Source organism: Scyliorhinus canicula, chromosome 5, assembly GCF_902713615.1.
Source record: "Scyliorhinus canicula chromosome 5, sScyCan1.1, whole genome shotgun sequence".
Classification (NCBI taxonomy): Eukaryota; Metazoa; Chordata; class Chondrichthyes; order Carcharhiniformes; family Scyliorhinidae; genus Scyliorhinus; species Scyliorhinus canicula.
This window is the reverse complement of record NC_052150.1, coordinates 182,691,088-182,716,671: the sequence shown is the minus strand read 5'-3', so window position 1 is coordinate 182,716,671 and position 25,584 is coordinate 182,691,088. Positions and strand designations below refer to the sequence as shown.

Sequence of the window (25,584 nt, the reverse complement as noted above, 5' to 3'; positions counted from 1 at the left end):
GCAACAGTAATGCTCAACTCTCCACTGTAGAGCTATCTTCCAGGCAGCATCATTACTCACAACTGTCCTCACACAGAGAGGTACAAAGGCTGGTCTATTTGCTCAAACCAGGATTTGTGGAGATTTTGTTTGCACGGAAATCTTTGATTGCCTCGCATGTAAACTGTCGTTTTCATTCTTCAGCAATCATAATCAATTTTAAGAAATATTTGCTATAATTGTCACTCATAGCTGAGCCTATAGTTATGTTAACAAATATACAAAAATAGGTTTATGGGATAAAGTATGAAAACAAAGATCACTAAGAACCACTGCAAGAATGTCAAGTGGTGTCGAGCTTTCCATTGGTATTCTGTGCGGGCTTTTGCCGTAGATGATGAGATGTAGATACAGCAACTCTTGTGTTCTTTCCAATTTTTATGATATTATTTTAAAAGACTACTAGCCTGGCCAGAACTACAAATCTTTTGGAAAATAAATTGAAAAATAGAATAGGTCTGCCAATTTGAACATTGCTTTGACCAGTTCAACTTTTAATCAAATCCAATATAAGAATTGAACTAAAATATGTTTTACCCAGTTCTTTTGCTGGAAGTTTTATTATCTTGGCCGGTAGGAGTCATAAAAAATACCTGTCTGGTGTCTTGAATTTAGCTACGATTTTGAACCGCGCAAAGATTTTCCACAACTGGAATAATGCAATTCCATTGATAATGTTACTGCAGCGTGCTGCTCGCAAAACATCTCTCAGCTGATGTTGAAAAACACACTTAATAAATATAAAGCTTCACATGTTTCTATTGTTTCATGGCTGGAGATTATGTGATCACATTATCTGTACATAAAACAAATTGATGAGAAGGATCTATTAAATTCGGAGACAGACATGTTAATCCTGAGGTCTAAAACGTATCCATATCAGGATTGTACCCTAGAGTCAAATTACACATCTAATGGGTTACGAAGTGAGCATTTTGATTAAAAGTGTTTTAATTCCAAAATAAAACATTATAACAGATTCCAGTAAAATTAAATATGAAATTTATTAGAATAGACACGTGTAAGAATTAAAGTTAATCGCATAGAATAGAATCTCCTAACTTTTAATGTTCAAAGAAAGCAGAATAGATAAAAGTATAAGTGTTGTTTGCGAGGAATATACATAAACCTCTAAATTAGTAGGCATGTTTTTGAATAATGTCAGCCTATTGCTATAGGTAAAAAATTTTGATTCATAAATACTTACAGCATTGTGCTGAATCTGAGCAGTTCTGCACACTTCAGTGGACCTATGGACACAATTACGCTTTTACCTGAATGAAACATGTATCATATTGCTGGCTGTTCATTGTACTTTACTCAGAGGCAGGGAAGCTCTATAAAATTTGACTGTTGACAAGCAGTCAGAGGCCAGTGAGCACATTCCGAACAATAATCAACTAAATGATTTAACCTCCGACTATAGTTATAATGCACCAGTATGAACTCCAATAGCCATGAGACTATCTCCTCGAGGTGATTTTATGCCTCTTGGTTTTCACATGAAAATGCATTTGGTGATCTGGCTCATGTGTGGCACCACCTTATCTGCATTGTTGTGGTCGTCCGTTACATTATGTCAACCGCATGTATGCACATAAAATCATAGATTCCCTACAGTGCAGAATGAGGCCATTTGGCCCATCGTGTCTGCACTGACCATCTGAAAAAGCACCCCACCCTGACACACTCCCCCGCTCTATACCTGCAACACCATAATCTAACCTATGATTGATTTACACGTTCCAGTGAATCTTTTTCAAAATCTTTCATTCAAAGGATGTGGGCATCGCTGGCTTGGCCAGCATTTGTTACCCATCCATACCTGCCCTTGAGAAGGGGGTTGTCTTGAACCGCTGCAGTTCATGTGGTGTAGGTACACCCACAATGCTATAAGGGAGAAAGTTCCAGGATTTTGACCTGTGACAGTAAAGGAAGGGCAAAATGATTCCAAGTCAGGATGGCGTGTGGCTTGGAGGATAACCTGCAGGTGGTGGTGTTCACATGTATCTGCTGCCCTTGTCCTTTGAGGTGGTAGAGGTCATGGGTTTGGAAGGAATTTTAGTGAGTTGCTACAATGCACCTTATAGATAGTACCCACTGTTGCCACTGTGCATCCCTGGTAGAGGAAGTGAATATTTAAGGTGGGTGAGGTGGTAATCAAGCGAGCTGATTTAACTTGGAAGGTGTTGAGCTTCCTGAGTGTTAGAGCTGTGCTCATCCAGAAAAGTGGAGAGTTTTCCATTGCAATCCTGACTTGTGCCTTTTAGATGATGGACAAACTTTAGGAGTCAGGAGGGGAGTAACCTGCCACAGGATTCCGAGCCCCTGACCTGCTCTTGTAGCTGCAGCATTTATATGGCTTGTCCAATTCAACCTTTGTCAATGGTAACCCCCAGGCTGCTGATAGTGGGGGACTAAGTGATGATCATGCTGTCGAATGTCAAGGGAGGTGGCTAGATTTCCTCTTGTTGGTGATGGTCATTACCAGGCATTTGTGTGGCACAAATCTTACTTGCCTCTTATCAATACAAACCTGAGTATTGTCCAGGTCTTGTTGCATATGTATAAGGACTAGTTCAGTATCAGTGAAGTTACTATATTGCTGAACATTGTGCAATCATCAGTGAATCTTCCCACCTCTGACCTTATGTTGAAGGGAAGGCCATTGATGAAGCAACTAAAGATTGTTGGGCCTAGGATATTACACTGAGGAACTCCTGCAGTGATGTCCTGGGACTGGGATGATAGGTCTCCAATAATCACAATCATATTTCTTTGTGCTAGGTATAACTCCAACCAGTGGAGAGTTCCCCCCCCCCCCTAGTTTCCATTTACTCCAGTTTTGGTAAGGTTCTTTGATGACATACATGGTTAAATGCTGCCTTGATATCAAGGGCAGTCACTCTCACCTCACCTCTGGTGTCCAGCTCTTTGTCCAAGTTTGGACCAAGGCTGTAATGAGATCAGTAGCCTAATGGCCCTGGCGGAACCCAAACTGAGTGTCAGCGAGCAGGTTTTGAATGTGTAAATGCTGCTTGATATTGTTGATGATGACACCTTCCATCACTTTGCTGCTGATTGGGAGTAGACTGATGGGGGCGTTAATTGATTGGGTTAGATTGGTCCTACTCTTTGCAGATAGGACACCCTTGGGAAGGTTTCCATATTGCCGGGCCAATGCCAGTGGTGTAACTACACTAGAACAGCTTGGCTAGTGGTGCAGCTAATTCTGGAGCACAAGACCGCTAATTCTGGAGCCTTTCCAATACCCTGTGCCTTCAGCTGGTTCGTGCGGAGTGAATCAAATTGGCTAAACACTGGCATCTGTGATGCTGGGTATATCTGTAGGAGGTCGAGATGAATCATCCACCCAGCACTTCCGGTTGAATATTGTTACCCTGATGTGCTAGGCTCCCTAACTATTGAGGATCTGGAATATGTATGGAATTATAACAATATTAGGCAGGAACTGAAGAACCTAGATTGGGGGCAGATGTTAGAGGGTAAATCAGCATCTGACATGTGGGAGGCTTTCAAATGTCAGTTGAAAGGAATTCAGGACCGGCATGTTCCTGTGAAGAAGAAGAATAAATGTGGCAAATTTCGGGAACCTTGGATAACGAGAGATATTGTAGGTCTTGTCAAAAAGAAAAAGGAGGCATTTGTCAGGACTAGAAGGCTGGGAATAGAAGAAGCCTGTGTGGAATATAAGGAAAGTAGGAAGGAACTTATGAAAGGAGTCAGGAGGGCTAAAAGGGGTTACAAAAACTCATTGGCAAATAAGGTTAAGGAAAATCCCAAGGCTTTTTACACGTACATAAAAAGCAAGAGGGTAGCCAGGGAAAGGGTTGGCCGACTGAAAGACAGGGGAGGGAATTTATGTGTGGAGCCAGAGGAAATGGGCGAGGTGCTAAATGAATACTTTGCATCTGTATTCACCAAAGAGAAGGAATTGGTGGATGTTGAGTCTGGAGAAGGGTGTGTAGACAGCCTGGGTCAGATCCAAAAAGACGAGGTGCTGGGCGCCTTGAAAAATATTAAGGCGGATACATCCCCAGGGCCGGATTGGATCTACCCCAGAATACTGAAGGAGGCTAGAGAGGAAATTGCTGAGGCCTTGACAGAAAATTTTGGATCCTCACTGTCCTCAAGGTAGACTGGTACAGAAGGTGAAGTTACACGGGATCAGAGGTGAGCTGGCAAGATGGATACAGAACTGACTAGGTCATAGAAGGCAGAGAGTAGCAATGGAAAGGTGCTTTTCTGATTGGAGGGCTGTGACTAGTGGTGTTCTGCAGGGTTCAGTGCTGGGACCTTTGCTGTACATAGTATATATATATGATTTGGAGGAAAATGTAACTGGTCTGATAAGTAAATTTTCGGATGACACAAAGGTTGGTGGAATTGCAGACAGCGATGAGGACTGTCAGAGGATACCGCAGGATTGAGATCATTTGGAGACTTGGGCGGAGAGATGGCAGACGGAGTTTAATCTGAACAAATGTGAGGTAATGCATTTTGGAAGGTCTAATACAGGTAGGGAATATACAGTGAATGGTAGAACCCTCAAGAGTATTAACAGTCAGAGGTGTACTGGTCCACAGGTCACTGAAAGGGCAACACAGGTGGACAAGGTAATCAAGAAGGCATATGGCATGCTTGCCTTCATTGGCCAGGGCATTGAGTATAAAAATTGGCAAGTCACGTTACAGCTGTATAGAACCTTAGTTAGGCCGTACTTGGAGTATAGTGTTCAATTCTGGTTGCCACACTACCAGAAGGATGTGGAGGCTTTCGAGAGGGTGCAGAAGAGATTTACCAGGATGTTGCCTGGTATGGAGGGCATTGGCTATGAGAAGAGGTTGAATAAACTCGGTTTGTTCTCACTGGAACATTGGAGGTTGAGGGGCGACCTGATAGATGTCTACAAAATTATGAGGGGCATAGACAGAGTGGATAGTCAGAGACTTTTTCCCAGGGTAAAGGGGTCAATTACTAGGGGTCATAGGTTTAAGGTGCGAGGGTCAAGGTTTAGTGGAGAGGTACGAGGCAAGTTTTTTACACAGAGGTTAGTGGGTGCCTGGAACTCGCTGCCGGAGGAGGTGGTGGAAGCAGGGACGATAGTGACTTTTCAGGGGCATCTTGACAAATGCATGAATAGGATGGGAATAGAGGGATACGGCCCTCGGACGTGTAGAAGATTTTAGTTTAGATGGTTGGCATGGTCGGCACAGGCTTGGAGGGCCGAAGGGCCTGTTCCTGTGCTGTACTTTTCGTTGTTTTTTGTTCCTTGAATCTTCTTCTCTGGTTAGTTGTTTAGCTGTTTAATCTTACATTCACAGAATTACACAGCACAGAAGGAGTCATTCATCCTATTGTGTCTGTGTTAATTCTTTAAACTCAGAGCTTTCCATGCTCCTAGCCAAGCTGCGGCAGTGCAGCAACAAATCTGGCACCTACCCAACCATGTGGAAAATTGTTCAGGTATGTCCTGTCCCCAAAAGGCAGCATAAATCCAACCTGATGAATTATTGCCCCTTTAGTCAACTGTCAGTAATCATCAGCAAAGTGATGGAAGGTGTCGTCAACAGTGTTTTCAAGCAACACTTAAGCAGTCAGAAGCTGCTCACCAGTACTCATTTGGGGTTTTGCCTGAGCTACTCATTTCCTGTCGTCAAACATGCACAGAAGAAAGAGGTGAGGTGAGAGTGGCTGTCCTGGACATCCAAGCAGCATTTGACTGAGTGTGACAATAGAGTCATGAATTTTACAGCACAAAAAGAGGTCCTTCGGCCTCTGTGCCAGCCGTCAAGCATCTATCTATTTTTAAAAAAATTTAGAGTACCCAATTCATTTTGTTTTTCCAATTAAGGAGCAATTTAGTGTGGCCGATCCACCTACCCTGCACATCTTTGGGTTGTGGGGGTGAAACCCACGCAAACATGGGGAGAATGTGCAAACTCCACAAGGCCAGTGACCCAGAGCCAGGATCGAACCTGGGACCTTGGCGCCGTGAAGCAGCAGTGCTAACCACTGTGCCGCTGTGCTGCTCTTGCACCTATCTATTCTAATCCCATTTTCCAGTGCTTTGTATGCTGTGGCATTTCAAGTGCTCATCTGAATGCTTCTTAAATGTTGAGGGTCCTCCCCTCTCCCACCTTTTCAGGCAGCGAGTTCCAGATTCCCACCACCCTCAGGTGAAAATGTTTCCCCTCAAATCCCCTCTAATTCTCTTGCTTGTTACTTTAAATTTATGCCTCCTATTTATTGACCCCCTCTACTAAGAGGAAAAGTTCCTTCCCGCATCAAGGAGTCCTTGCAAAATTGAAGTCAACAGGTATCAGGAGGAAGAGTATTGATGGGTTGCAGTCATACCGAACACAAAGGAAGACGTTGTAGCTGTTGAAGGTCAATAATCTCAGTACAAGGACATCACTGCAGGAATTCATCAGGAGTATTGTCCTACGCCCAACCATCTTCAGCTCCTTTATCAATAACCTTCACTCCATTATAAGGTCAGAAGTTGAGATGTTCACTGTTTGCACAGTGTTCAGTGCCATTCAGACTTTGGTTCATAAGTGGCAAATAACATTCATGCCACACAAGTGCCAGACAATGACCATCTCCAACAAGAGAGAATCTATCCATCTCCCATTACCACCATTGAATTCCTCGCTACAAACATTCTGGGGGGGGGGGGGGGGGGGGGGGGGGGGGGGGGGGGGGGGGGGGGGGGGGGGGGGGGGGGGGTTACCATTGACCAGGAACTGACTTGTCCACCCATATAAATACTGTATTTATAAAAGTAGGTCAGAAGTTTGCAATTCAGTGATAGTCTATCTCCTGTCACCCCAAAGCCTTTCCACTATCTACAAGGCACAAGTCAGGAGTGTAATGGAATATGCTCCACTTGCCTGGATGAGTGTGGCTCCAATAACAACTCTCTGTCTAACAGAACTGTGGGTGTTCCTGCCCCTGTTGGACTGCAGAGGTTCCAGAAGATGGATCACCTCCTTCTGAAGGTCAACTGGGGATGGGCAATAAACAGTGGCCTTGCAGGCAAGGTCCATATCCCATGAAATAATAAAATAAAAGCTATCCAATTGGCCCCACTCACCTGCCTTTTCACCATAACCATGCAAAGTTTTCCCCTTCAAATATCTACTTCGACTCCCCTTTCAGTCAATGCATTCTTGATCAATGTAACTTGCCACTTAAAACATTTCTCATATCTTGTCTCTGCTTCTTTTGCCAGTTACCTTAAATCTTGTTCCCTGGTTGCTGACCCTTCTCCTTATTCACTCATGGTAACTTTGAACACCTCCATCAAATCTCCTCTTAACTTCCCTTTTTGAAGGACAATATCCCAACTTCTCTAATCTCTCCATGTTACTGATGTTCCACATCCTTGGTACCAATCTAACAAATATCTTTAGCATCTACCCGAAGACCTTGATATTCTTCCTGAACTGTGGTGCCCAGAATTCGACGCGGTATTTTAGCTTGGAACTAAGCAGCAATGTATCAAGGTTTAACACAACTTCCTTGCTGTGTCTCTCGGTTTAGAAAGGCAAAGATCCCATATGACAACGGCATTTTATTTCACTCATATACCCAACAACAAGATCTTTAATTTCTGTTTCACACTTTATCCTATAAATTTTAGATGTGGAGCATCCACCAAGGAATTCTGCAGATGGAGAATTCAACAAACCAGTCCAGGTGGTTACTAAAATGGAAAGTCCCATTCTGAAGGCAGTGGGAAGACCCGGCACAATAATCAACGACGATTATGTGTCACCACCAAAATACAAAAGTAGCTTGTTGCATCGTTATCTGAATGACTCCTTAAGGCATGTCATGGCATCAAATGCCACGATGAAAGCTACTGACAGAAAAAGAAACCATTCTGGGTCCTTCAGCTCCAATGAATACGAAGAAGAATTAGCATCGCCATCATCATCCGAAACAGATGGAAACTTTGTGTATCGCACAGGTAAGGCTTCTATAATAGAAATGTTGCATTTTTGATCAAATATTATTTATTCTTGAGGATGTGACATCATCGGTCAGCATTTATTCTCCAGCCCTAGATGCCACGAGAAGGTGGTGGTCACCTTCTTGTAATGTGCAGCCTGTTTCTTTGCAGCAGTTTGATAAATATTCCTGACTTGCTGAGCCTCTGCAGAAAGTAGTTAATGATCAAGCAGGTTGGTGTGGGACTGCAGTAACCTAAAGGCCAGAATGGTGCGATGAACAGGTTTCCTTCTCCAAAGAACATTACTGCATCAGTTGGGAATGTACAACAATATGACCCACTTTTCTGATACCCAGTTTCTACTTACACATCTTTTAAGCTGAATTCAATTTTTTACCTGTGCAGTATTTCACCTAACTGCTGAATCCTTGACAACGTTGTGCAATGTTTTCAATCCAACAATTTAGAATTTACTTTTACCCATTGAATATTAAATAGTTAAGCAAAATAAAAATACCTCTCCAATGAAAGTTCTTATCCAGATTCAGCTTATTAATAGGCTTGATTGCAGCCTTTAAGGAAATGGAGACTGTTTTAGAAACTTCATGAATAGCACAAATATGTTCCATAAGCTTTTCTTCGACTCTTTATTCAATGGTGTAGAAAAGCTGCCAGTTTTCCAGTTGACCCCTGCTGGAAAGCGTCAAGAATGAACCTCAGATGAGCACAGGCTTCATTTTCAGACTCACACTCGAGAATTGATCACTCAGATGAGGTACTACGTATAACCATAAAAATGCACCCCAGCAAGAGTCATCTCGAGAGAAGGATGAAGGGAGATCAAGAGAGAAAATTGTGGACGGGAAGGGGAGTGGAATCTTCCGGGGGTGGGGGGGGGGGGGGGGGGGGGGGAGGTGTCTGTATTTGTTTAATCTCCAATTGGAAAATATATTTTAACATGGAAAAGAGTAGACGTAAGTGAAATGGAAACACAAGGACGAATGCAATCATAGGCTAATCGAGAACATTTGTGGTTCAACAGTCACATTTTGTTTTATGCGCTTTCGCAGTGCTGCCGCAGACCCAAGAATTTGACACAGATCTTTTTCTTTTGAAGAATAACCGCATTGGCTACTTTGTCACTTCCAGTGATATAATAGTGAACAGCAATTTCCTGTTGTAGGCACTTTCTTAGCTGGGGACACAGCCATGAAAAACCAGTTTTTCTGCAGCATTACAGAAATGTTATTAATGTTGCTCCAGACAGTCTTCTGCAGTATTTGTTTTGAAAATAAGAATACTGTAGACATTCTTCGAAATGAGCCAAAGTTAAAAGCTGACATTTTTTGGTGAGTTTTCTGGTCAATGTTTTATTAGTCTGGCATAAAAATGTGTTCAAACAGTCAAGAATGATAGCCTAGAAAACGATGGAGGAAGCACTTGATGGAGGAAGTTCCTGCCCACAGGAAATATATGTGTTCCCTTTAAACAGAACAGGAGTATTGGGCAGATAAATGTTTTAATTCATTAACCCAGCCAGTCATTATTTATGTTTCCACGGTACTTATGCTATCTTTTCAAATACTTGCATTCATCATAGGTGTAGAATATTAAGTAAATTATAGCTTAACATTTCCTTAAAGTAGCCCCAAAATCTGTGTATAGTTAAATTAGTACAGTAGCTGAAAATCTATTTATTTATAAAAACTTGCCAGAGTGTTGCTATTATTGTTGACTGCAAACAAGATTGAATTATAAGACTGGAAAAAATGAAAATAGAATTATAAATACCCATTTTTTAAAAATTACCGTTCATCAAACCTCTGTACAAGAACCCTACATTGTACATTTCAGCAATCAAATACTCAATGCTAGGCTTTTTCCAAACAGAGCAAGCTACAATAAATTATATTTAATTGATCATAATTTTGACAGAGGCAAATATTTGAACTTCTGCCATGAACATAACTTATACTATGAACACAGTACTCAACGGAGCAGACAACACTGGTTTCCACTTTGTTCCAAATTTGATGGTGATGAAATAACATTTCTTAAATTACCTGTGACTGCAACAAACAGTGGACATTTATTGAACTGATAATTAGACATTGGGCAGTTGTAACTGACTTATTTTTTGCAACATTTCTTCATATTATTTGCAATTTTACAGAATATCCCATAATTCTTGCAAATAATTTTACCATATTAAGTTTGAGTTATTTTAAAATTTAGCACATTTAGATTGAATTCACTGATCCATTCATCTCAAAGACGAAGACTATCTGAAGGGAATGGGAGTTGGAGATAGGGCTACAACACTATCTCACACCCCTTCCTCGTTGTGGTGTGGAATCTACCCCCTTAATATTTTCTGGTTTTCACGGCTTGAATCTTGCAGAATTTGTGGTTCCAGGGGTACAGGTTTTCCTCTCAGTCCCCACCACTTTATAATGCCTGCCACAGAGATGCAACCAACTACAAGAACCACGGCTGATTTTTACCCACTCCAGCCCTGGGGCACCAAGGGCATCTGGTCCACTGGAACAGCCATAACATGTTCTCCTGGCTGTGAGGACACAGAGCTAAGTCTGCACAAACCCAGGCTGTAATTGGGACGTCCCTGACCTTTGGGGCCCATTATCACACCAGTCATCAGGTTGCTCTGATTGAATTTATATTTGACTACAGTTTTGCAGTGCATTATTGTTCAGATTTTTTTTTTCAAAGTGTAAAACCTGTAAATGTTGGTGCTCAGAGGGACTTGGGAACAGAGAGGACAGAAAGTTTGCATACAGGTATAGCAAACAATTCGGAAGGCAAATTGCATGTTGGCCTTTATCGCAAGAGGGTTGAATTACAAAAAAAACCAAGTCTTACTACAGTTCTGCAGGGCTTTGCTGAGGCCACATTTGAGTACAGTGTGAAGTTTTTGTCTCCTTGGGTGGAATTTTATGGTCCCTTTGTTTGTGTGTGTGTGTGTGTGTGTGTGTGTGTGTAGAGGGGGGGGGTGGGGGGGGGGGAGGGGATATCAAGACCAGAAAATGTAGTAAGCTGTTCAAAGGTCCATTGACTTTGGTGAAACTGGAAAATCCCGCTGGTGGGAGGGGGCAGTAAAATTCCCTCCCATGTTTAAGGAAGGATGTCAGCAATGCATGGAGGTTCACTAGATTGGTACCTAATAATAATCTTTATTATTGTCACACATAGGCTTACATTAACACTAAAATGAAGTTACTGTGAAAATCCCCAAGCCGCCACACTCCGGCGCCTCTTCGGGTACAAAGGCCCCGGAATGTGGCGACTAGGGGCTTTTCACAGTGGCTTCATTGCAGTGTTAATGTAAGCCTACTTGTGGACAATCAAGATTATTATATTGGTATTACTGAGGGAGAATTCAGAATGTCCAATTCACTTAACAAACACGTCTTTCGGGACTTGTTGGAGGAAACTGGAGCACCCGGAGGAAACCCACTCAGACATTGGATTGGATTTGTTTATTGTCACGTGTACTGAGGGACAGTGAAAAATATTTTTCTGCGAGCAGCTCAAATAGATCATTTAGTAAATGTAAATAAAAGGAAAGAAAAAGAAAACCCACAATCGGGCAACACAAGGTACACAATGTAAATACATAGACACCGGCATGGAGTGAAGCATACAGGAGTGTAGTATTAATCAGGGCAGTCCATAAGACGGTTGTTAAGGAGGCTGCTAACAGTGGGGAAGAAGCTGTTTTGGAGTCTGTTCGTGCGTGTTCTCAGACTTTTGATTCCCTGCACACCAAGGTCTAGGTCATTAATATATATGAGGAAGAGCAGAGTTCCGAACACTGACTCATTGGTAACTCTACTATAAACGTTCCTCCAGTTCAAAGAACAATCATGCATCTCTACTCTCCGTTTCCTGTCACTTAGTGAATTTTGCATCCATGTTGCTACTGTCGCTTTTAATCCATGAACTATAACTATATGCCCAAAAGTCTGTTGTGCGACATTTTATCAAATGTCTTCTGTAAGTCCATGTACACCATATCAACAGCATTACCTCATGAAAAACATAGTTTGTCCTCAACAAATCCATGCTGGGTCTCCTTAATTAAGCCACATTTGCCCAAATGACTATTGATTTTGTGCTGAGCTATTGATTCTAAAAGCTTCCCTGCCAGCGAAGTTAAACTGACTGGCCTGTAGCTGCTGGGCTTTTCTTTGCACCTTTTTTGAACAAGGATGTAACATTTGCAATTCTTCAATCCTCTGGCACCATCCCTGAATGTAAGGGAGATTTGAAAATTCTGGTTGCACTAGGAGAATGGTCGGACCGAGAGAGTGTAACTGGAATATCAAAGGTTGAGGTGAGGGCAGAGTAATCAGTAGTTGTTTTAGACACTCCTTAAAACCTACCACTTTGAACATGATTTTGCTCATCCCCCCAATGCCTCCTTACGTGGTGTGGTCTCCAATTCTGTTCGATAATGCTTTTTTGAAGAGTCTGGAACTTTTTAACTGCCTTTCGGCACTATTAAAATTCAATTTGTTGTTTAAATCCATTCAATCCTCACAGTTCAAATCCACATTAGGTTAAATTGCAGGAAACTCTACTGATAGATGTTAATCTGAAAGATCTATTTCTCCATCTCTGGATTCCTACCTGTGATGTCATATGATCATTACTGAGGTTTTTTCCAGTGTTTCTTTCTAGTTCAGATTCTGTTGCCATTTGATTTTCCACCTTCTTGTTTTGAAGCATTTCTGTGTTTTCCACAGGCAGATTAATTGAGACTGCAACAAGGTAGAAATTATGTGTGATCTACACTCTTTTACAGCATGACCCTGTGTGAATAACTTTTGCCAATATTATAAACTGCATGATATTAGCTTGGCATCTCTGCTGATTTTTATTTCTACTGATGCAATAACACAAAAATCAGTGAGGTGTTTAATGGATGACCAATATTGACATTTTGGCTGGAATTCTCTGGCCATTGGGATAATCTTTTCCTGCTTGCAATGTCCACATCCCATGAACGAATAAAGAAAAATTCAATGATTTTCTAAATTTCAAATTTGGGTACAATCTGGAAGTGGTTCACAATGAATGGAATTGCTGCACCTGTAAGGTATAACTGTGTCTCTGCCAAAAGTCAGTGCTTCAATTGAATGTCTTACTTTGCTTACTGTAAAACACTTGAAGAGCCTGGAAGACGAGATCTGGTTGATACACTTTTCACCAACCCGAAATGCAGCAAATGTTGCCCCATTGCAGAATCACATCTAACAGCAAATGTTTTGTTTTGGGGTGGCAAGCGCGGGTTGGTTGAGTACGATCTGTACTCTGCCCTTGCTGAACAATCTTGAGTGTGTTGATAGCTACGCTAAAAACCAATTTAAGTTCATTGCATGTCTCAGTGACGCTTGCTAGAAGTGGCATACATTCACAGTGGCACAGTGGTTAGCACTGATGCCTCACAGTGCCAGTGACCTGGGTTCAATTCTGGCCTTGGGCGACTGTGTGCGTGGAGTTTGCACATTCTCCTCGTGTCTGCATGAGTTTCCTCCGGGTGCTCCTGTTTCCTCCCCCAGTCCAAAGATGTGCAGGTTAAGTTCATTGACCGTACTAAATTTCCCCTTAGTGTCAAAAGATGTGTCGGGTATATGGGGATAGGGCGATGGAGTAGGCCTAGGTAGGGTGCTCTTGGTAGGGTTGGTGCAAATTCGATGGACTGAATGGTCACCTTCCGTGCTGTAGGTATTCTATGGATTCATATGCAGGGCTCATTCTCTGCAAATAAAAGGACTATTGTCAAGCATTGCACCTTTTTTGAATACCCAAAAGCTTGAGGAGCCTACAAACCCCCATTACTTTCTCCATGGCAATGTCCAGGCCAATCAGATTCAACTTTCAAATCAATCAGCAGAATTTTCTCTTGTAGTATAATTTGATGTCATCATTTAAAATTTGGCTTTCTTGCATTTGTAATACTGTGTCTGATCATGTCTCTTTTTCCAGCAATATTCAAGTGTTGTGCTATCAAAAGACTGTTAGCCTTTATAAGGTTAGGGTACAAGAGCAAGGAGGTTATGTTGAACATGTATAGGACACTAGTTTTGCCTCAGTTAGAATATTGTGTCCAGTTCTGGGTGCCACATATTTGGAAGAATGTGTAGGCATGAGAGAGGGATCAGAAAAGATTCTCAAGAATGTTTCCAGGGATGAAGAACTTCAAATATGTTGATCGATTGGGGATGTTTGGACTGCTTTCCCTGGGGAAGGGAAAGGAACAGATATGATCGAGGTATTCCAAATCATGAGGGAGTGTGGACAGAGAGTAGAAAGGAAGCAAAAGTGAGCAGTTAGGATAGAATGCTGTGCTGTATAGTATGGTAGAGGTAGGTTCAATTGAAGCATTCAAGGAAGAATTAAACAGATTTCTGATTTAGGGCCACAGGGAGAAGGAACTCAGTGAGTTGCTCAATTGGAGAACTGGTTCAGACACATTGGGTCAAATGGACTTCTGTGCTGTAACAATTCTGTGATTCTGTGAAATTTGTCAAACACAATTTCCCTTTCGCAAATCCATGTTGACTCCGCCTGATTATAGTTGTGATTTTCTAAATATCTCCTTAATGATGGATTCTGGCATTTTTCCAATGACAGAAGTTGGGCTAACTGCCCTTAGTTTCCAGCTTTCTGTCTCCCTAAGTTCTTTTTTTTTAATAAACAATTTTAATGAGGTAGTTTTTGGCTTTGTAAACAGTTACACACATCAACAGAAAGAAAGCAAAAAAGGCAAAAATGTGCAAACATCCACGTACATTCAATACTTCAATCGTAACATACTGCACAAGCCCGCTCCTCTCCCACCAGTACTACCCGCCATTTTATCCCTCCTACTCTACTCTACTCTACCCCACCCCCCCCCCCCCCCCCCCCCCCCCGCTGACGCTCACTCTCCCGCAAAGAAGTCAATAAATGGTTGCCACCTCCGGGCGAACCCCTGTACAGATCCCCTCAAGGCGAACTTAATTTTTTCCATACCCAGGAAACTCGACATGTCCGCAAGTCACAACTCAGTCTTCGGGGGCTTTGAGTCCCTCCACGCCAATAGTATTCATGCCGGGCTATCAGGGAAGCAAAGGCCAAAACATCGGCCTCTTTCTCCCCCTGGACTCCCGGGTCTTCCGAAACCCCAAAAATTGCCACCCCTGGACCCATTGCCACCCTTGTTTTTAGCACCCGGGACATGACGCCCGCAAATCCCTCCCAGTACCCCCTAAGCTTAGGGCATGCCCAAAACATGTGAACGTGGTTCGCTGGTCCTCCCGCGCACCTAGCTCATTTGTCCTCTATCCCAAAGAATTTGCTCATCTGAGCCACCGTCATGTGGGCCCGGTGAACGACCTTAAATTGAATCAGCCCGAGCCTGGCACATGTCGCGGTCGAATTTACCCTACTCAGGGCCTCTGCCCACAGCCCATCCTCCATTTCCCCGCCTAGCTCCTCCTCCCATTTAAGTTTCAGTTCCTCCGTCTGGGACCCTTCCTCCCTCATGAGCATCTTATAAATATCCCCTTCTTCCCCCCTAGAGACTATTCTGTCTTGGATCCCCATTGGCGGGAGGCGTAGGAAAGATGGGACCTGTCTACGAACAAAGTCCCGCAACTGTAGGTACCTAAAATCATTTCCCCTTACCAGCCCAAATTTCTCCTCCAAGCTCCTCAAACTCGCAAAGCTCCCTTCCAGGAACATATCACCCACCCTTCCCACCCCCGCCCGCCGCCATGCTCGAAACCCCCCATCCATACTCCCGAGGGCAAACCGATGGTTGTCGCAGATTGGCGCCCAAACTGACGCCCCCATCTCCCCTACATGCCTCCTCCACTGGCCCCGTATCCGCAGGGTCGCCACCACTACCGGGCTGGTGGAGTACCTGGCCGGCGGCAGCGGTAGAGGAGCCGTGACCAGGGCTGCCAAGCTGGAGCCCCTACATGAAGTCGCCTCCACCCGCTTCCAGATAGACCCCGTACCCACCATCCACTTCCTTATCATAGCCATGTTGGCCGCCCAGTAATAATTAATCAGACTCGGCAGAGCCAGCCCTCCCTCGCTGCGGTTCCTCTCCGGCATCGCCTTCTTCACCCGCGGGGATTTTCCCGCCCAGACAAAGCTCATGATCATCCTGTTAACTCTTTTGAAGAAGGACTGTGGGACAAAGATCGGGAGGCACTGTAAAACAAACAGAAATCTAGGGAGGACTGTCATCTTTACAGTCTGCACTCTCCCTGCCAGCGACAGCGGGAGTGCATCCCATCTCCGAAACTCTCCCTTCATTTGCTCCACCACCCTGGCCAAATTTAACTTGTGCAGCCTACCCCAGTCCCGTGCAACCTGGATTCCCAAATACCGAAAATTTTCGTCAACCAGCCTAAACGGTAGCAATCTCAATCTGTTCTCCTGGCCCCTTGCCTGGACCACAAACATTTCACTCTTGTATCCTGAAAACTGGCCGAACTTCCTGAACATTCCCAGTATACTTCCCATCCCGGCCACTGGGTCCGACATGTACAGGAGCAGGTCGTCTGCGTAAAGAGAGACCCTATGTTCTACCCCGCCCCTCACCATCCCCTTCCATCCCTCTGCGGCTCTCAGCGCAATCGCCAGCGGCTCTATGGCCAGCGCAAACAGCAGCGGGGAGAGCGGGCAGCCCTGTCTGATCCCTCGGTACAGCCTAAAGTACTCCGACACTTCTCTGTTAGTCCTGACGCTGGCCTTCGGGACCTGATATAATAATTTGATCCAATCCACCAGTCCCTCCCCGAACCCAAACCGTCTGAGCACCTCCCATAGACAGTCCCACTCCACCCGGTCAAAGGCCTTCTCGGCGTCCATCGCCACCACTACCTCCACCTCCCTGCCCGCCGGGGGCATCATCATCACATTAAGTAATCTTCTCAGGTTGGCCGCCAGCTGCCTACCTTTCACGAACCCAGTTTGGTCCTCCCCAATCACCTCTGGTACGCAGTCACTATCTCCCTAAGTTCTTGAACAAAGGTGTTACATTTGTGGTTTTGCATTCTGCTGGATCATTCCAGAATCTAGGGATCTATGAAAGATTAAAACCAATGCATTCATTATCTCTAGCAGCCATTCCCTTTAAGAATTAGGGTGCAGGCATCAGGGCCAGGGGTCTTGTCAGCTTTTAGAGGTTTTTTTTTATTGTTTCCCAGGATATAGACATTGCTGGCTAGGCCAGCATTTATTGCCCATTCCCAATTGCCCTTGAGTAGGTAGTTGTGAGCTTCTTTCTTGAACCCCTGCCCTTCTCGGTGGTAGAGGTTGCAGGTTTGGGGAGTACTTGTAGATGGCCCACACTGCTGCTACTGTGCTTCGGTGGTGGAGGGAGTGAATGCTTGTGGAAGGGGTGCTAATCAGGTGGGCTATTTTGTCCTGGATGATGTCAAGCTTCTTGAATATCTTTGGAGCTGCATTCATCCAGGCAAGTGGGGAGTACTCCATCACACTCCTGACCTGGGACTTATAGACGGTGGATAGGTTTTGGGAGTCAGGAAGTGAGTAGCTTGTCACAAGATTTCCACTGTCTGACCAGCTTTTGTAGCTGCTATTTATGTGACTGGTCCAGTTCAGTTTCAGGTCAATGGTAATCTCCAGGATGTTGATAGTGGGTGATTCAGTGATGGTAATGCCATTGAATGGCAAGGGGTGAAAGTTAGATTCTCTCTTGTTGGAGATATAGGCGAGATTCTCCGCAAATGCGGAGAATCGTAAAGGCTGCCGAGGGACAGGCCGTGACCCACGGCAGCCTTCACGCCCACTTCCGGGGCCGATTCTCCCCCACCTGGTCTTGCTGCATATGGACACAGGCTGCTTCAGTATCTGAGGGGTTGTGAATAGGAGTTGCACATCAGCAAACATCCCTACTTCTGACCTTGTAATGGAAGGAAGGCCATTGATTAAGCAGCTGAAGATAGCTGGGCCTAGGGCCTGAGGAACTCCTGCAGTGGTATGCTGGTACTGAGATGATTAACTTCCAACTACCACAATCATCTTTCGTGCTAGGTTTGAATTTAACTTATGGAGTTTTTCCCCGATTCCCATTGACTTCAGTTTTGCCAGGGTTCCCTGATCCACACTCAAATTAAATGCTGTCTTGATGCCAAGGACGATCACCCGCACCTAATTTAATACTTTTCCTCTGGTAATTATGATTGTTTTAATTTTCTCGCTTCCTTTTGCCCTTATCTTTTTACTATTCAGCTTCTTTTGTCTTCCACTATGAGGACAGATATAAAATGTTTATTCAAAGCCCTGCCATTTCCATATTTTCCATTAATGATTCTCATCCTTTAAGGGATGATCACTCACTTTCGTTGCTCACTTCCTTTTTATATACTTGCAGAGGCTTTTACTGTTTTTAAAAATATTTCTTTCTGGTTACTCTCATACTCCAATTTCTCGCTCTATTTTTGTTGTTGTTCTTTGATAGTTCCTAAAGTTTCCCCAAGCTACTGGCCTACCACTAATCTTTGCAGCATTATACGCTTTTTTTTTTCAATTTGATACCATGTGTTTCCAAGCACCCACAGTGCCGAGAAACACATGGCTATTCAACGCAATTCGCATTGAATAAGGAGCATGAACAGGGAATGCGTGGTTGAGACGACTCATCGTCCCGATTTGTACAATGGGGATCTCCGCTCACTGGAACTCCCCAGTGTAGCTCTCCCACACCCCCCACACCGGGGAACCCCAGCCCGATCGCGCGCGCAAAGAAATGCCAACTTGACACTTTGCCAGTGCCAATCTGGCACCTTGGCAGTGCCCATGTCAAGATATCCAGGTTGCACCAGCAGTGCCAGTGTACCACCCTGCCCAATGGGTTTGCAGCTGGGGATCTCCAACCCCCTGGGAAACCCCCACGAGTGCCGTTCCATCTGGTTCCCGTTTGTGGGGACCAGTACCAAACGGCGCTCGACCGTGTCTCTGAGGTGAAGGGATTGAATCCCAAAGCCTCAGGTACCTCGGGATTCTGCAAAATAGAATGAGGCTTATTGCCTTGCTTTTCTCTGCAGATTTGCCAAAAAAGTGACCCCATCCATTGTGGGCAGGATTCACCGCAACATCTCACAAGATTGCGTTGAATCTCACGAGTTGTAATGAGCCAGGTAGATCCTGGCAGCGGGGTATACCGGCTTTCAATGGCCACACTACGTCGCAGCGAGTTGTTTTTTAGGCGCAAGCGTGGCCATTGGATCGCACCCCAATGGAACTAACTTCCTTAGTTAGCCATGGAGGTGCACCTTCTTGTAGCGTCTACTTTCTCAATATCTTTATTAAGAGTTATAAAATATTGCCTTTAGCATCTGCCACTGTTTCTCTACTCTTACCTTTTAACATATTTTCCCATTCCACTTTAGTCAACTGTCCTTGTCCCCTTGTAAATGCTTTTATTTAAATTTAAGGCAATTATTTCAGACCTACATTTCACAACCTCAAATTGAATCTGAATTTATATCTTGGTATGTTTCTATCATCCTATCAAGAGAATCCTTCACTTTGAGGTCAATAATTAATCCTGCCTCATTATACATTACCTGGTCTAAAAAAAACCCTGGGCTGGATTTTCCGGTCACGACACCGAAATCTCATTTGATGAAAGGCTGGAGAATCACATTTCCTGACCTAATCGGGGGCGGCGCCACTTTCACGATGCTCCACCCCCTCCAAAGTGGCGTACTCGCAGAGTACACCATGCCACGTATCGACGGCGTCAGGCCATTGCCTGAGCCCCCCCCCCCCCCCCCCCCCCGCTGCTCCGCCCCCAAACGGTCGAGTTCCCGATGGCGCGGGACACGTGTGGTTTCACCTGTCAGAAACTCAGCATGGCGGCTGTGGAATCAGTCCAGCGGCACCACAGCCGGGGCAGGTCCAATCCGCGGGCAGGGGGGTACATTATTTGTGGCTGGGGAACTATGGTGGGGCTGTCTGGGTCGCACGAGCCAGCCGAAGGGGGGGGGGGGAGTTGTTCCGCGGGCCGGGTCCGCGAGCGGTCTTCGCCATGAAGCACGGCGTGGCCGCTACGTGCCGCCGCCATGCGCACGCGTGGCAGCAATTCTCCGGGGCACATCGGCAGCCAGAGTCAGGTGCCCTACGCTGCCGTCCTGCTATCTCCCAGGAAAATGGGGAATTGGTAGCCGTTTTGCACCAGTTTTTCTGCCGTAAATCACCACCGTTCCCATGCCGGCGGGGACATAGCCCCAGGATTGGAGAATTCAGCCCAGCATTTCCTGGTTAAATCCAGAATATATTGTTCTCAGAAACTCTCCTGAATGCACTCACTGAACTCATTCTCCAAGCCAACTTTGTTAATTTGATTAAAATCTCCCACAATTATTGCAGTACCTTTCTTAGAGGCCCTCATAATTTATTGACTAATACTCTATTGTACATTGTAGCTACTGTCTCCCTCACATGGAATCTCCACCCCATTATTTATTTAAAGCCCCAATTATACATGGCATTAGTCCCAGTGCGGTTCAGGTGAATATTGTCACACTAAGGCTTTCTCTTTCTCCAGGACAGGTGTCAGTGCTCCATTTCTCCCACCCAGTCTTTGAGCCACACATTCAACTCCCTGATCTTTTTTAACTTATGCCAATTTGCTTGTGGTTCAGGCCAAAAATGATCATGCTTTATAATTTAGCCCCTAGCTATTTATACTCCCTCAGCAGAGGCCCTTTTTGAAACTGCTTCCGATGTTGTTGGTACCCACATGCATCATGGTATCTGGATCTTTCCCCTCCCATAATGCAGTTCCTATATGGTCTACAACAGATATGCATTCCTCCAAGGCACAAACACCCAAAGGGAAACCAAAATCAACTATGGTCAACAAAAGAAATTAGAGATTGCATTAGATCAAAGGAAGTTGCTTTGAAGGATGCCAGAAAAAGTGGTGAGCCTGAAGGTTGGAAGCAATCAAGAAACCAGCAAAAGAGGACCAAAACTGATAAAGAAAAGGTAAAGTAAATATTAATGCAAACTAGCGAGGAACAAAAAGGCAGAATGTAAAAGCTACTTTAGGTATGTGAAAGGGAAAAGTTTAGCAAGGATACATGTGGGCCCATTACAAGTGAGACAGAAGAATTTATAGTGGAGGACAGGGAAATGGCGGAGAAACTTTCATCTGTTTTCGTGGAAGAAGATACAGAAAATCTCCCAGAAATACTAGGTGACCAAGGGACGTGTGAAACTGAGGAACTAAAATAGTATTAGTAAAGAAGTAGTACTGAAAAATTAGCTGGATTGAAGGTTGATAAATTCTCTGGAACAGATGACATTTCATCCCAGTGTTGGAGAAAGTGGCTTTCAAGATTTGGATGTAATATCAAAGTTATATAGATTCTGGAAAGGTTCCTGAGGACTGGAAAGTAGCAAATATGACCCCAATATTTAAAAAACGAGGTGGATGGAGATTGGAAAACTATAGACCTATTAGTTTGATGTTTTAATTTTAGAATCTATTACAAAGGAAATATTGACTGAACATTTTGGAAAGAATGATAAAATTGGGCAGAGGCAACATGGATCTACGAAATGGAAATCATGTTTGATAAACGTGTTGGAGTTTTTTGAGGATATTACTTGTAGCATTAATAAAGGAGAACCAGTGGACTTGGTGTATTTAGATTTTCAGAAAATCTTTGATCAGATGTCACACAGAAGATTAGTAACTAAAATTAGGCTGTGTGGATGTGGGAAGTATAAAAGTATGGATTGAGAATTGGTTAATAGACAGAAAACAGGGTGGCACGATGGTGCAGTGTTTAGCACTGCTCCCTCATGGCACCAAGGACCTAGGTTCCATTCCAGCCCCGGGTGACTGTCCGTGTGGACTTTGCACATTCTCCCCATGCCTGTGTGGGTCTGACTCCCAAAACCCAAAGATGTGCAGGGCAGGTGGATTGTCCCTTAATTGGAAAAATTTAAAATAAAATAGGCAGCAAGCAGAGAGTAGGAATAAACGGATCATTCTCAGGATGGCAGGCTGCTACTCATGGGGTATTGCAAGTGCTACATCTATAGCTGTGCGTAATCAGCATAAATAATTTGGATGTGGGGACCAATTGTAATATTTCCAAATTTGCTGATGGCATTAAACTGAGAAGGAATGTAAGTTAGGAGGAGGATGCAAGGAAACCTCAAGAGGACTTAGACAGGCTAAGTGAATGGGCTAGAACATGGCAGATGGAATAAAATGTGAATAAGTGTCAATTTATTCACTTCGGTAGAAAAACAAAAGGTCAGAATATTTCTTAAATGGTGAGTGGTGTCCAGAGAGACCTTGGTGTCCTTGTTCCTGAGTGACTCAAAGTTAGCATGCAGATGCAGCAAACAATTAGGAAGGTGAATAGTTTGTGTTGGCCTTCATTGCAAGGGGATTTGAGTACAGGAGTAAAGCTGCCTTGCTGCAATTGTAGAGAACTTTGGTGAGACTGCACCTGGGTATTGTATACCGGTTTGGTCTCCTTATCTAAGGGGGAATTTACTTGTCATAGAGGGAGCGTGACAGAGATTCACCAGATAATCCTCGGATGGCAGGAGTGTCGTATGAAGAGAGATTGAAGGTCTGTATTCCTTACAGTTTTGAAAGATGAGGGTTGATCTCATTGAAACTTACAGAAGGTGTGACAGGGTGTATTATGTTTTTGGTCCTGGTACACAGATAGACATAGGAGGTGATTAACATTGCAACTGTTCTTTATTGATGTCGTAATGAGAAAACATCCTGCGATCGTGCAATGCACTGGCTAACAAAGAACAGCAAGCCAGACAAAACATACAATATATGACAGGGTGGATGCAAATACTGGGCGGGAGTCTCCAATTATGGGGCCATGTCCCCACTCCAGCATCAAAAGGCGGGCATTTTGTTGAAGAGTTTCCTGAAGAAAGTCCAGAGTGATTCTCCTACCTGAAGGGGGCTAGTAGGGCCCCTGAGAACTCCAAGCAGCTCTGCCTGCTGATATGGGGCTTTGTACTTCTGGTCAGGAGTCCACGCATGCGCACAGCGGTGGCCGACTCACACCGCGGAGCGGTTCCGAAAATATAGTGTCCCCCCCCCTGGGATCGCACGCTCCCACTGATCGGTGGCCCTGATCGCTAGCCTGGCCATCACTAAAGCCACCCCCGGTGAAGGATCCCCCTGCCCCCCACCAGGGCAGCTGCAGGCTGACTCCGCAGCCGCCACTGACTGTTCCCAACAGGCAAAACGTTGTTAGAATCATGCCATCGGGAACTGCTAGTTTTCGTCAGAGAGTCGTGGGGGGGGGGGTCCTCTGTCAATGGCGCCCTACCCACGCCGCGTAGGCCGCACAGCGCAATTTGCGCCAATTCTCCGAGGACCGGAGAATCGCAGGAGCAACGTCGTGCCGGATTTTGGCGCGGAGGCTCGGAGAAACCCAGGATGTTTCCCTTGGCTGGTGGATCTAAAACCAGAGTACACAATCTCAGGATAAGGGCCATCAAAGGCTGAGATAAAGAGGAATTTCTTCACTCAGAGGCTGGTGAATCTTTGGTATTCTCTATCCCACAGTACTCTGGAAGCTCAATCATTGAGTATGTTCAAGACTGTGATCGATAGGTTTCTGGAGACCAATGACATCAAGGGAAAAGGAAATATTGTGGGAAAGTACCATTGAGGTAGAGGATTAGCTATGATTAATCTGAATGGCAAAGGAGGCTTGATGGGCTGAATGGCCTACTCCTGTTCCTATGTCCACTCCAAGTTCCTCCCCAGCCCTGAGGAGATGTCCTTAACTCTGGAACTAGGCAGACAAGACAAGCCTCAGGACTCATGTTCCTAGCTACAAAGAAGAGTATCTATTCCCCCAGCTGCCCCTGCCTACAACTACATTCCTTTCTACTCCCTCAAATCGATTGGCTCCCTTCACCATGATTCCACGGTCAGTTTCCCCATCTATCCAGCATTCCCTCTTGGAATTTTATAAGTTTATACGAGATCTCCTCTCACTCTTCTAAATTCCAATGGATATAATCCAAACCAACTCAGTCACTCCTCATGACAGTCCTTCCATCTCAGGAATCAGCCTGGTAAAACTGTGCTACATTCCCTCATAACAAGAACATCTTTCCTCAGATAAGGACTCCAATACTCTAGCTGTGGCCTCACCAACGCCCTATATAATTGCAGTAAAAGAACGGTAACAAATGTTATAGTCCAGGGTTCAGAAAACTCCAAAGTATATCATGGAGTTCACCTGACCTATAACTGTTCATTAAGTTTGGTTCCGAGTTGCACAAGAGCCTACATTTCAGGTGTTATTCAACAGAGGCCTAAAGCACTTTTAATCAAAAACAAGGTTTATTCTACGAATTTAGTTAACATTTTTGTGAACACATACAGTAAGCATTTTTATCGACTACCAACATGAATACCCCACACAGTTACAGTACTGTATGTATAACTCTTGATAAATGTCTCCCTTTAAGCTTTTCCAATTTAGTAACAAGATCACATAAACCAAAAACCCCTTTTCGAAGGTGTGGCCCAGCACACAGCACTCAAGACCTGGTATACACTCTTGTTTCCTTTTTCAAAACATCAGAGTTGAATTCCTTCCAGAAAGCAGTTATTTCTTTTCAAATTATCACATAATCTGGAAGCAGCTTTTAAAATGCAGAGAGAGACACCGGACAAAACTGCTCTGTCTGAATCCAGCAGCCAGATATGAAAACGAAAGCAAGAACCCCACAGCCAATCCGGAGAGGAGACAGAGAGCACAGAGTCTCACTCCTAGCAGATGACCTGCTCCTCTATGTCTCAAAGCCACAGGAGGAACTGAAGGCAATATTGGAACCTTGTCGGGCTACAAACTTAACGTGGGCAAAAGCGAGACATTCCCAGTGAACCCAAAAGAGAGAGGGACAGAGCTGAAGGAGCTCTCATTCAAAACGGCCCAGAACAGATTCCATTACCTGGGGATCCAAATAGCCAGAGCCTGGACACAGATCCACAAGTGGAACCTGACCAGCCTGGTGGAGGAAGTAAGAAAAGACCTTCAACGGTGGGGCTCACTCCCACTCTCCCTGGTGGGAAGAGTGCAGACGATCAAGATTCACGTACAGCCAAGGTTCCTCTTCCTGTTTAGATCCATCCCGATCTTCATCCCCAAGGCCTTTTTCCAAAATGGCATTTGTGTGGGGGAGCAAGAACCCGAGATTTCCCAGACACTGCAAAGAGGGAAAGTCAGAGGGGCCTGGCTCTACCGAACCTACAATACTACCACTGGGCAGCAACGGCAGAAAAAGTGAGGGGGTGGGGACAAGAACCCGACACAGAATGGGTACAAATGGAGGAGGCATCCTGTAAAGGAACAACCCTCCGGGCCCTGGCCACAGCAGAACTCCCATCCTCCTCAACAAGGTACACAATGAGCCCAGTGGTAGCGGCCACACTGAGAACGTGGACCCAGTTGAGACAGCACTTTCGGGAAACCAAAATGTCCCTTATGGCCCCCATCTGC

At 44.6% G+C, this 25,584-nt stretch overlaps 1 protein-coding gene across 3 annotated transcripts in view; it reads left to right on the top strand.

Moving 5' to 3' along the window:
• Nucleotides 1–25,584, top strand: part of mkxa (mohawk homeobox a) — a 93,982-nt gene that overhangs the window by 44,282 nt on the left and 24,116 nt on the right. For all 3 annotated transcript variants that reach the window (XR_005460775.1, XM_038798204.1, XM_038798205.1), the window contains exon 5: nt 7,709–8,038. Coding sequence is in view for 2 of the 3 variants with exons in the window: in XM_038798204.1 (XP_038654132.1) it covers nt 7,709–8,038 (330 nt within the window). In the remaining variant the exon portion in view is untranslated. The remainder of the gene's footprint in view (nt 1–7,708; nt 8,039–25,584) is intronic.